Source organism: Eleginops maclovinus, chromosome 17 (assembly GCF_036324505.1).
Source record: "Eleginops maclovinus isolate JMC-PN-2008 ecotype Puerto Natales chromosome 17, JC_Emac_rtc_rv5, whole genome shotgun sequence".
NCBI lineage: Eukaryota > Metazoa > Chordata > Actinopteri > Perciformes > Eleginopidae > Eleginops > Eleginops maclovinus.
In genome coordinates, this window is record NC_086365.1 from 8,956,557 (window position 1) to 8,968,986 (window position 12,430).

At 41.6% G+C, this 12,430-nt stretch overlaps 1 protein-coding gene across 2 annotated transcripts in view; it reads left to right on the forward strand.

Moving 5' to 3' along the window:
* Window positions 1-776: 776 nt before the first annotated feature.
* The window catches only part of LOC134879383 (anoctamin-4-like), a 33,181-nt gene continuing 21,527 nt past the window's right edge, over window positions 777-12,430 (forward strand). The window contains exons 1-3 of one of the 2 annotated variants that reach the window (XM_063905850.1): window positions 777-1,043; window positions 2,746-2,820; window positions 9,823-10,047. In XM_063905850.1, the coding sequence (XP_063761920.1) occupies window positions 818-1,043; window positions 2,746-2,820; window positions 9,823-10,047 (526 nt within the window). In that variant the 5' untranslated portion in view covers window positions 777-817. Of the gene's footprint in view, window positions 1,044-2,745; window positions 2,821-9,822; window positions 10,048-10,907; window positions 11,385-12,430 lie in introns of those variants that run through there. The other variant, XM_063905851.1, reaches the window with a different exon arrangement.

Genomic DNA, 12,430 nt, shown 5'->3' on the forward strand with positions numbered 1-12,430 from the left:
AGACCAATTTATGCATATTAGATAGACAGCCTACCTACACCATTGACCATGACAGCAGAACAAAAGCCAGCAGGTGCCTTTTATACATAGCCCTAATTAGGGGGAGTGTTTGGGGGAGGAGTCAGGCCTTGAGCTGCATTCAAGAGCACTACTCAATACACATGCCTTTTTTTTACCTGCTATGCCACTTTTGCTTCAAGGCCGCTTTTGCTGTAACAATGTACATTTCCCGGCTCTGGGACTAATGAAGGATTTCTGATTCTGTTCAACTGGAAACATGCTTCTTTGTCATTGGCTCATAGATACATTTGAATAAATATTTGACAATGTTCAGGAGTATATTTATGTATTGTTTGCAATAACAATGCGTTAATGAATTGGAGCCTCTGTCCCTCTTATATCCTCTGCACGTCCCTGTCCAGTGAACTTCTCCCAAATACGTTGTGGCGTATTCATTTAATTGTTTTACAGTTATAATCCTTTTGGGACTTACAGAGTATCGTTGGTACTACTTTATACAAATTCTTAATGGTATTTCTTCTTTATCTTGCTACCATTTATATTCCCACAGGAATAGACACTGCAACCTCACCAACCACGTGGAGCAGCCAGCCACGCCCGCAGCCGTGCGTAAAGACTGCAACATCACCGCGACACGAGCCGAGAAACGACACAGAGCGGAGATGAGCATACACACATCGCTTATATTTTTGAACTGCAGTGGGTGGAGATAAAAGATGCTTTGGATGCAAGAGAAGTTGTTGCCTTCACAAGCAGACGCCATGCGTAATAAGTGCGACCGCCGCCGGTGAGGAGGATGCTGGAGCATGAGGCAGGAGCAGACATGCGACTGGTCCATCAGATCAGCGCAGGTATGAAGATCCAGGCCGGGGGGGAACACATGGGATGCAGCAAGGTCGGAGAAAACAGAGAGAACCAGGTAATCTGTGTGCAGTGTCAGGAGGACGTGGTGCGGGTTTGTCCGGGAAGTCCGCGCAGTCCTCGCCGCGCCATCGCGACGCGCCTCTCCTCCGGATCTGCAGGTAACGGTAGCATGTGATCAGTAACAATACTTTCATATCATATGTTTACTTATGTGGTTCGTATTTAATCCTCAGTTTATTCTACGTTCCCTGTTGTGTGGGTGGAAATGAGTATGTGGGGTAACAAATGACTGGGAAAACCCATAAGACTTGGAAGGATACAAAATATAATACCTTTATTTATACACCAGCTTTTCAGAACAAGCATCACAAGGTAACAAGGTTTACACACAAAGACAAATCCAATAACATTTGAATTAACCAATAAAAACAGAAAAAGTACAAGCGATCGACCAAACACTAAACTGCTAAGTTTTCAAAGGTTAAACCAAGACTTTTTGATACTTGGGTGATGCATCTTTTTGTCTATCGTTATCTCTATCAGAATTAAGCACTTTGAGCTGTTGACAGTGTTCTGGTAGTTGTTTGTGGGTTAGGGCTTAGATAGACCAGAGTATCGTCTGCATAAAATGGAAACTGATGTTATGTCTATGCGAGAGTTGGCCAAGAGGGACCATGTAAATGGAAATGTTTATCATCCAACAGCTTTGCCTTAGCAACACAATCAATGAGTGCATCTTTAAAATATAACTTATGAGTCAAACCGCCATGATAATTGATTTATCGATTGACTGAAAATGAATGGGCTACGATTGGGATCATTGAGTTAAAGCTCTTTTAAAAGCAAAACTAACGAAAAGTCTTTGGTTGCAGCTTGTCTTGTGTGAGGATTTGCTGGTTTTCTCTGTTTAATATCATTGTAAACTGAATGTCATTGTGTTTAAGACTATTGGTCGAACAGAACAATACATTTTAGAACGTCAAAAAGTAAATGTGACGTTTTCCACTATTTTTTTGTATATTATCGTCCAAAACACAAATTGTTAAATTGAGAAAATGTTGTGCAGATTATTTGTATTGTACAATTAATCATTGGTTGCATCCATAGTTTTACTAAATAGTAGAGCAACTTTGACCATTCACCAATTTGTAAATTGAACTTCTGATTATGTGTCAGTGTAGTTGCAAGCCACACTTTTACCCACATTTTGCATGCAACATTTGCTGAGTTATAGACTGAAATGTCATAGGACATTTACTAAAGGGTTAAGGGCTATAAAGGCAACACTCCAGAAATACAGTTAAGGACATGTGTATATCAGTAAGCAACTGACAAACTTGTGCATTGTTTTAGACATTATACCTTTTATACCGTAAGGGTCAATAAAGGTTTTCATTCAGTCTTCCAGGGTTACGTCTGATTCTCACAACACTGCTGGTGTGTTTTTATTCACAGCAGAGTATTTCATTCCCATCATAAATGGTTAGACTACGGTACTAGAGCTGTCAGACTCCTGCCTTAGCTCTGGCAAGGTCAATGCTTTTTTCCCTTGTGCATCTCGATGTGTGGAACAGCACTAACATTGCAGTATTAGGGTCTAATGTGTAACACTGCAGGGTCATGGCTTTTTCTCAAGCCTCCAGGAACAGCTTACTGGACTAAGGAGAATTGTAGGATACTATGGGTCCTTCACACACTTTTTACTCTATACATCCTTTAGAGCAATGGCTGTAAAAAGTACCCAAAACTATAGGGATCACCTCAGGTCAAGCAAAACACAATGCCTTTGCTGCACTGTAAGGTTTCTTCGATAACGGAGTGTAAGTGATGCCATCCTATTCCTTGTGTGTCCTGTCACAGACCGTGAGCCCAGCAGCAGCAGCTACAATGCTTCTTCAGGAACCTTCTACAGCTGTGTCAGTCAGATCACCATCGGTAAGTGCACATTTTCAGACATATTTTTAAGGAAGAAATAAATAAAGATAAAAGCTACAGAAGAAGATCTCTAAATAGTTAACACGCCCTGCCATTTGTTTAAGAGGAACATATTATTCATCACCATGTTAATCCTGTAACTGCTTTTACTCTATTATCCACCCTGCTTCAAAGTAAACTAACATGCAGGGTGAAATAAAAACAAGACACTACTGGGGTACAAACTGCCAATCTGCACCATGCTGAAACTTCCACAGTATTGACTAATACACATCCATCAACACTAGAGGTTCATTTATCTCATTTTTTTCTCAAACAGGGTTAGGGTTTTTTGCTTGTTCAGTTTAAAGAGGTCAGTGTTTGTTGGATTTTAAAACGGGGTCCTAAACGCTTCACCTGCTTCCAACTTTTAATTTGGGGACTTTGTCTGATAATAAATCCTATTCTATTCAAATCCATGTATTATGACAAAAGAGGTGAGATTAATCGACACATTACTTCTTGTGCTACTCCCCATGTTTACTTTATCTAGGACTTTTACAACATCAATGATAAGACATGAGCTTCATCTTTTTATTGTGTCCAATAAAACATAGTGAACTTTCCTCTTCCTTCTTTCACTCACAGTTTTTAACCATTGTTAGGTAATAACACACTTGTAGTGAATTGATGTCATTTTATAAGCTTTCATAAGTTTGCTCTTTGCTGTTAGCACCAGGAAGAAACTGCAGAACGAGTAACTTTTTATCCTCTGGCAATAACTGACAGTGGCACATAGAACAGACTCATGAAACACACCTGCCCTACTTCCACCCAAAGGACTTCCTCAAGTCTCTGTATGGTCTTTCTAACTTGTGATTGCACAGTGCAGCATATGGCCCAGATCCCTGCACCTGCTTTGTGTTGTCTTACCTCTGAGGGTGTCAGGAAGTGGAGGTGCTACTTATCTGGGCCTCTCTCTCCTCAGAGAGCCACGCAGCCACTTTTTTTTTGATGACTTCGACATAGATATTGCTTAGAACACACTATGTCCAAAAAGGCTGTGTGCACTGTGAGTTTTAGAGGTAATTCAAATACATGCCAGGTGTAAATTACCACCCCCGCCTCTCCTACCTTTCAGGTGACTTTCATGTCTGTTGAGGACCGTTTATATAATCTAGTTCCCTTTTAGAGTTTCTTTTTTTTTTTAATAGTGTTGAATAGATTGTGGTCGTCTTTTGGGACGGTGAGACAAAGGAGGGCATTCTATTCCTGTAGTATAGGGGAATAAACATGATCGCACATGGTCAAGTGTATTTGCATCGCTTTGCAGATGATCTGTTGATAGTATCTCAGGGGGACTTTTTTAATGTTGGCGCTGTTAAAATCGGGAGTGAAGTTTCTGTCCTGTCAATAATACCATACAGCTCCTACAGCGCTGTGTTGTTGTTGTTGTTGTCAGCATGTGGCAGAACATACAGTATGCAAATGTAAACAGAACAGATGTAAATACCCTAAGAACATAATAAGGCTATCATCCAATCATGAGGTGCTTTAAATTTGGAAAACCGTCTGAAGAGACAATCTCTACATCTAAGTATGAAATGGCTGAGTCTGCAATCCAGGGGTCGAGCCAAGTCTATGTGAAAACCATGATGTGAAAAGTTGAATAGGAGCTAGAGACAAGGCAGCCACAATTACTACTTCATTTGGAGGCACATGTGTTTAAGTAATCTTTTTAAGACAGTGTGGAATAGTCACTGCACTCCTGTTTTTGTTTAAAAACCTTTTACACACAAAAGAATAACCTCCTCCCTCTCATTTCCGGGCAGCAGTCAGATTGTTCTTGAAAAAGATGTTGCACTAGGCAAATTCCCCTCAGGGACAACAAAGACTATCTCTGTGTTCTAGTTGTTGCATGTGCTGACTTCAGCACAACGGTTATTTGTCAGGGACAACCAACCTTTCCCTTTATTCTTGCAGAGAATTTGAGGCTGTAAAATAGCTGAGATGAGATGTAAAGCTTAGATTTACCTCAGAATTTATCACCCTGCTGAAAGTGCTCGGAGGCTCAGAGGGTGCCAGGCTCTCCACTACTTTGCTTATTGATCGGCCTCTGTTTGTTCAATGCTGACGTTCCTACGAAATCTGCTGGGCTCTGTGTTTTACAGGAAAGCAGGAGGTGAATTTGGTCCCTTGTCTTACCTCCACCCCAGTGTTAGATAAGGTGGAAAATCAAAGCAAACTGTTCTGTAAATGCAGTTAATGAATATCCAAAGAGGGTGAAAACATGATTTGAATTGTAAACACAAGAACCTGAAGTTTACATGGTCACCAACTCATGTTTGTCTGACTTGATAACTTAAAAAATAATGCAGAAAACATGAAGAGGAAATAATGTCTGTGAATGTAAAATATTTGTTGCGTCAACTCCTTGATATTTCAAATATTTAAGCCACCGAGTAACTTTCAGAGGAATGAACACACCCCGTCCTCCAACGCTGTTTTGTCATTCTCCACCATGCTTCAGACACATTTGATCCCAGGTCATTTCATAGCCCAGATGAAATCATACTAGCAACTGATTACATCTTTTGGAAAAAAGAGGCCTTTGACAGACCGTGACCCCAGACTGAAAATCACTGATGTCGAGTACATTAATGTAAATAAATTCAGTTGAATGGTATTTTTCATTAGCTTTGTAGCATTTATGTTACTTCTTTAAAAGGTGCTTGAAAAATAGACACCTTATGATTGGCTGCCACAACATAGAACACTTCAGAGACTAACTCATGACCAAACCAAACAGACAAGACACTCAGACTTTAGGACGATTTTGGTCATAATTACAAGATAGAAAGAATGAAAAAAAAATAACTTCAGTGGAATTAAAATCGCCACTTTACCATGATGTGTTTGTAACAAGAAAACCGTCTCAGAGCTATTATAAAACTAAAGGAAAAGTGAAAACACAAAATGGAAAGCGGGAGGCAGGCCAAGCCGTCTCAGCAGTCTGCACGTCCTCGTAAAGCTGAGGAGGAACGCTGCTCTATGCTCTTCTATGAGACTTCCAACTAGTAAACCCTGCCTGAAAACGGAGTTATCTTTAATGATTATAATCACATAAAATATAATTTGTTTTCTTTCAGCAATTGCCATGTGTTTCTTTATAGAGAGCTGCTGAAAAGAGTCTTAAAGCCATGAAACAACAACCAACATTAGCTGCGTTTAGCTTAGCTATGGTGATGTGAAGTCATGTGACCGGGCTGTAGTTCCTTCATAGTCACGTAAGCTTTCTTCTCCAAAATGATAACAGTGGTGTTTACGTTCGAGACATTATGTGTAAGTATCATAGATTCTTATACAGAGATTTTCTGAAATAATCCAGAAGCCAATGTGAACATCCCAATCGCTTTTGTCAAAAACAAAACAGGGCAACGCTAACTTCTTGGGTACAAAAATACTGTAGAGCACCTGCTGCTATCTGTAAACACTTTTGCTTGTAGCTGCTGTAGGAAATGTTCTTTTATTCGAGGCCCAGGAGTCGATTCAAAAGAAACGAAGTGAAGCTCCTCTTATGAGTTTCAAGAGTATTTAATAAAAGGATGCAGCAGTAGGTTTTACAAAAGTTTCACATCTGTGGCTCAATAGTCCGGGACACGCATCCACAGGCCACTGACTGAGTGGAGCTCATCAGTAGTTACTGTCTGCCGGTCCGGAACAAAAGAGTGCTCGAGCTCCCAATACAAACATTTTTTATAGAACCATCCCTTTCCGGCCATACAATAAACAACTTCAAAATAAGACGTGCTCCGGTCTCGTGCTCTCATTAGTTGGTAGCGGGGGCTGGATCATGTTGGCCGCTTGTCACATGGGGTTCTCCGGATTCTTCTATAGGCTGACGTCGTCGGGGGCGGGTCCTCTTATGACGTCACCGTCGCCATCTTTTTAGTGATGTCCTGAAGCTCTCATCTACGATATTCTATTATGCAATCCTTCTGAAGTTTATCAGTTATTAAACACGCAATAGTATCATTGCAGCATCAATGAGTGAGAGGTAGAGGCGGTGTGTTTAGTATGTAACTCCACGCGTCCTTCTCCCTCCACTCATATATACAATACAATATTAGCTATATGCTATCTGAGGCTAAAAACAACAATACTACCGGAATTGGACAAATATGATCCGTCCAGAAACAGTGAATTATCTTTTAATGTTCCGTTTCAATATATTGATTATTTCTAACAAGGGCAACATTACAGATTTCAAGGCTTTATTGGTCATATGCACAGCATATACAACGTATATGTTGGCAATGAAAATCTTATGTCGCGTGCTCCTCCAACCACTCAACATAGGCCTACATGGTGCAAATAAGATAAATAAAATAGTGCAAAAATAGAGAAGAATATTTACAATAACAACAATAAAGATTTGAGGATGTGAAATATATACATATGTGGAATACATTGAAAGTATTTAAACACTTTACACTGTTGAATGAGGAGGTATGGGCAGATGCATATATTATGTATAGCAGATGTATATGGCAGATATGTACAATATATAGATATGTGTACTATAAACAGATATGTATGGCAGATGTGTATAATATATATATATATATGTATGTGTGTACTATAAAAAGATGTGAGTAGACATTCACACAGCTCAGGAGTTCAGCAGTCTTATAGCCTGTGGTATAAAACTGTCTCTGAGTCTGGTAGTCTTGGTCCGGATGCTGCGGTACCGTCTGCCAGACGGCAGCAGACAGAACAGATTGTTGCTGGGGTGATTGGGGTCCTTTAATATCCTACCGGCCTTCTTCCTACACCGCTGGGTGTAGAGGTCCTCCATGGATGGCAGCTCCGACCTGGTGATGTGCTGAGCAGTTTTCACCACCCTCTGTAGAGTCTTACGGTTGAGGGCGGTGCAACTGCCATACCAGGCGGTGATGCAGCCAGTCAGGATACTCTCGATGGTGCACCTGTAGAAGTTGCAGAGTATCCTGGAGTCCATGTTGAACTTCCGCAGCCTGCGGAGGAAGAAGAGCCGCTGTCGAGCCGTCTTGGATATGACCCTGGTGTGATGTGTCCATGTCAGGTCCTCACTGATGTTTACCCCGAGGAACCTGAAGCTGCTGACTCTCTCCACAGGAGTCCCGTCGATGGTGATGGGTGTGTGTGCCTCTCTCTGCCTCTTCCTGTAGTCCACAATCAGCTCCTTTGTTTTGCTGATGTTGAGATGGAGGTTGTTGTCCTGGCACCAAGATGTCAGGGCTCTGACCTCCTCTCTGTATGCCGTCTCGTCGCCGTCTGTGATCAGGCCGATGACGGTTGTGTCGTCAGCAAACTTGATGATGGTGTTGGAGCTGTGTGTGGCCACGCAGTCGTGCGTGAACAGGGAGTAGAGGAGAGGGCTGAGCACACAACCCTGAGGGGCTCCGGTGTTGAGGGTCAAGGTGGAGGATGTGATGTTCCCCATCCGCACTGCCTGGGATCTGCCCGTTAGGAAGCTCATGATCCAGTCACAGAGGGCGCTGTTGAGCCCAAGGTCCCTGAGCTTAATGATGAGCTTGGAGGGCACAATGGTGTTGAATGCTGAACTGTAGTCAATGAACAGCATTCTCACATAAGTGTTCCTCTGGTCCAGGTGGGAGAGGGCAGTGTGGAGGGTGAGGGAGATGGCATCATCCGTGGACCTGTTTGCTCTGTAGGCAAACTGCAGGGGGTCCAGTGAGTCAGGGAGGGAGGAGGTGATAAAAGTTTTGACTAACCGCTCAAAGCACTCAGAGGGGATGATTGTGATACTTTGGACTGTTATGGACCTACCAGCAATACACAGAGCTAAATAACTGTCAGAGTTCACACAGTCTTGAAAGTAGATGCAATCAAATCCCCCCCTTGTGACCTTGTATGATAGGAAGGAAGTACATTCAGGGTCAACTTTCCTTGTGACTTTTGAAACATGCATAGTACAATTGCAAGTTGTGCATAACAAATACAAAAACTGAAGAAATGTTAAAGCCAATGTAGCAGGTATATAAATATACAGGAATGCATTCCACCAATAATCCCTCACGTTTTATTTTATTGTTCCAATATTATTTATTGTCACTTTTATTTTGGTATGTTTACTACAAAAGACCGTTTTGGAAGCTAATGCTTTTATTTTGAAGTCTTCACTTTCGGCAGTGACGTCATCTACCTGCGTTGCACCCTCTCTCACTCAGTTGTTTGATGGCAGACTGAGGTGAGGAGAGTTTGTCATGTGCTCTTTGTAGATTTCTGTTCTAAATGATGTTTACAGTGTTTATATAATCTTAAACTGTGAAACAAGGTTATAATATCATTCCATGGTGCTAATGTGTTGCTGTGTAGTTGTTTTGCAGAAGTTTGAGTGTTTTAGCAAACTTTTAGTTAAGTGTACTGTTTAGCAGCACTTGTGAGGACTCACACACAGCACCTGCAGCATGTTTCATGGCGTCTTTTCCCCACCACAGACTGGTGTGTTGCAGACGTCCATCTGTATTAATGCTGCTGCATTATTGTGTTTATTTCATGCAGGTATGTTTATTGCTCCCATGTTTTTGGTCTATTGTGTTTTGTACTATGTGTTTATTTTATTGTTTTATTTACATATCTAAAAATACTAATTAGCCGGTGGTGTATACATTTCCAGTGTAACTGTAATTTTACAGTGTATTGTGATCTATTGTGACAGATTTGATATGTGAATGTTTTATAAGTACTAGTCTCGCAGTTGTTTGTATGGCAGACTGAGACTGGTGTGTTGCAGACGTCCATCTGTATTAATGCTGCTGCATTATTGTGTTTATTTCATGCAGAGGAATAAATACGCCACAGTTTCGGTTAAAGACAACAACCGAATCTCCTTGCCCATCAAACACGCACAACACAACGCAGAGTCGTAGCAAGGGTCTGCTGAGAAGCAGGCCCAGACGGGCTACAACAACACAAATATTTCTCCTCATCTGTCTTATGTTTGATTTCCTTTGTTAGGGTTTGATCTCGGGGGTCAGGTGGCCATCGGCTTCTCACATTGGAAGAGTCCTTTCCCAGCGAGCGGCCACAACCTCCCCAGTCCGGACTGCGTTCACTCGGAGGCCTCTGCCGTCCCACCCATTAACGAGAATCTCGAGCCGGTGTCCTGCCCAGCGTCACTGTCAATCACCCCGTTGCCCACCTGCAGCGCCAGTCAGGAGACCCTCTGCGACAGCAGCACCAGTACGTGGAGTGCAGCGCAGTACATGTTTAACCCCTCAGTTTACTGGAGCAGCAGACTTTTAAAGCACACGTTCACATTTCAAAGTTCAGTCTTGTATGTAGGCTTTCTATTAGAACATGTTCAGAAAACACATTATTATACGGCCCGTCTGAGTATACCTGAATTTATTCTCTGTCTCTTTAAGCCCCCCTTCTCATAAATCCCAGTCAGCAGTTGTTTATTGTAGTGTCTTTTTTCCTCATGTTATTTTTTTTCCTTGATTTTCCTTGGCAGAGACAATCTACACATTGGTATCTAAAATGATTTCAATGAAATAAATGCCAGACGAAATGTACATTTCATTGTTTGATTCAAAATGATGTGATGTTTAGCTGAAGCTAACAGCAGTCTGTGTTAAACACATCAATTAGATATATTTCCCAATCTTTTTCAGTACAACGTAAGCACAGCGAGAGATTTGTACTAGATTATAATAGTCATATTAACTTTGTCAAAACTATGAAATTATATGTTTCCCCGTCAAATTAAATTGCAATAAACAATGATAATAATAATAATAATGATAATAATAATGATAATGATAATATATATAAGAGATCTCTTTAGGGTTATCAAGGCCAGAAGGAATGATTACAGTATTATATTATATTTCTCATTATTTACATTGTTAATTTAGACTTGAAAAAAATCCTTACTATATAATACCTACTTAAGTGGGTCCTTGAGTTTCTATGAAAATGTTCACACTGACACTGTCATTGTTTTGGCTACAGCAACACTGACACAGCTAGCCCTCTTTTCTGATTGGACGATGAGAGAGCAGCTTAACCTCTGATTGGCTGCCAGGGAATACAGATCAAGAATGCCGATGAACGGCATGCACCTCCTCTCCCTCTCTCCCTCTCTCACTGTAAACATCCTTCTCATGCTTGTGTTTTTCTCCAGAGAAGATCTTTGGCAGCTTTTGGTCGTATAGCGTCTATGACAGACCTGTATGTGTGTGTGACGATGTGTGTGTCCAATGTGATGTTGGATCGACGGATGCGGCGATGAGGATTAAGGAGTAGAAAGTGGGGATGCTGCGTTTCCTCTTGGGACGTCGTGTTTGTTTGTTTCCTCAGCGAGGTCATTTGCACGCTGGGGCAGGGGGGGAAGAAGGGGTGACCGGTGTGTGTGTGTGTGTGTGTGTGTGCATGTGTGTGTATGTGTATGGGGAATGATCTCCTGGCTGTTTTGGCGTCTGCTGCAGCTCTGCTGAAAAGCCCCCCCCCTCCCCCTCCCTTCCTTCCCCTCTGAAAGGTGAAGCTGCCTCTCTTCTTCTCTCCACCTTCACTCGGTGAGTGTTGTCAAGTTATCTTGAAGCAGAGGCAGCTTGTTCACCAGTGTTTATTTTTTTGTTTTTGCTGCAGTGCTCTCCCTCTCTCTCTCTCTCTCTCTGTCTTTCTCTCTCTTTTTTGTGTTGCCATATCCTACTCGCACACCGATTCATCTCTTCTCTTTGACCTTCACATACACACACACACACACACACACACACACACTCTCACAGACACTCAGGCATATACTTTTTTCCAAATCTTTCCCCTTTTCTCTTGATCATTGAAGTATTTTTTTCAGACATATCTTGTCCTCTACGCTGCATCAGTTGTAAGACACAGAAATGGGTCATGTCTCTGTGAGTGAGTATGTGACATCCCGGCAACAGTAGCAGGTTTGTAGGTGTGAAATCTGCACTGATTGCTGCGAGGGAGAACATGCATCCCCCCCCTCTGTCCATCTCTGGACATGATGACCAAAATGACAATCCTCCTAACAGGTGACCGAAACCATATCCTCACAGCATCAGAGAGAAGCAGACAGGAAGTTCTCTGATTATGTGTTTGATGGATACATCCAAGAAAACTGAAACAGCATCAAGAACAGATTAACAAGATAAAGATAAAAGCCAATGTTAAAACTTACAATGTTAATCATAAAATAAACTGGCATTTTTAAGGCGCTCTTCATTCATTTTTAGGGTTGGTAAAAAGCAAGAGCAAAATGTATATACAGCTCCCATATTAAAACAGTGTACATACAGTAGGTAATGCATCATAAAAGTTGTATCGCTAAATCTCTGCCAACGCACACTGCTATCACATCTGGGAAACCAGTTTCACTATCACAAAAAGTTTAACTGTGACAATTTCGATAGATCGATTGGTGCCCAGTCTATAGAGCAAAGCTGTGTTGTTGACAGATCCCGGAGCAGGACAATGCTACGCTATGATTATCCAGACTGTTCAAAGGCTACCTTAGTACCATCATTAGAGTCATGTCTATGTGAGAAGCAGATTTCTTTAAATAAATATGGAGAAAAGTGTAGATCAAGCTCCAAAAACA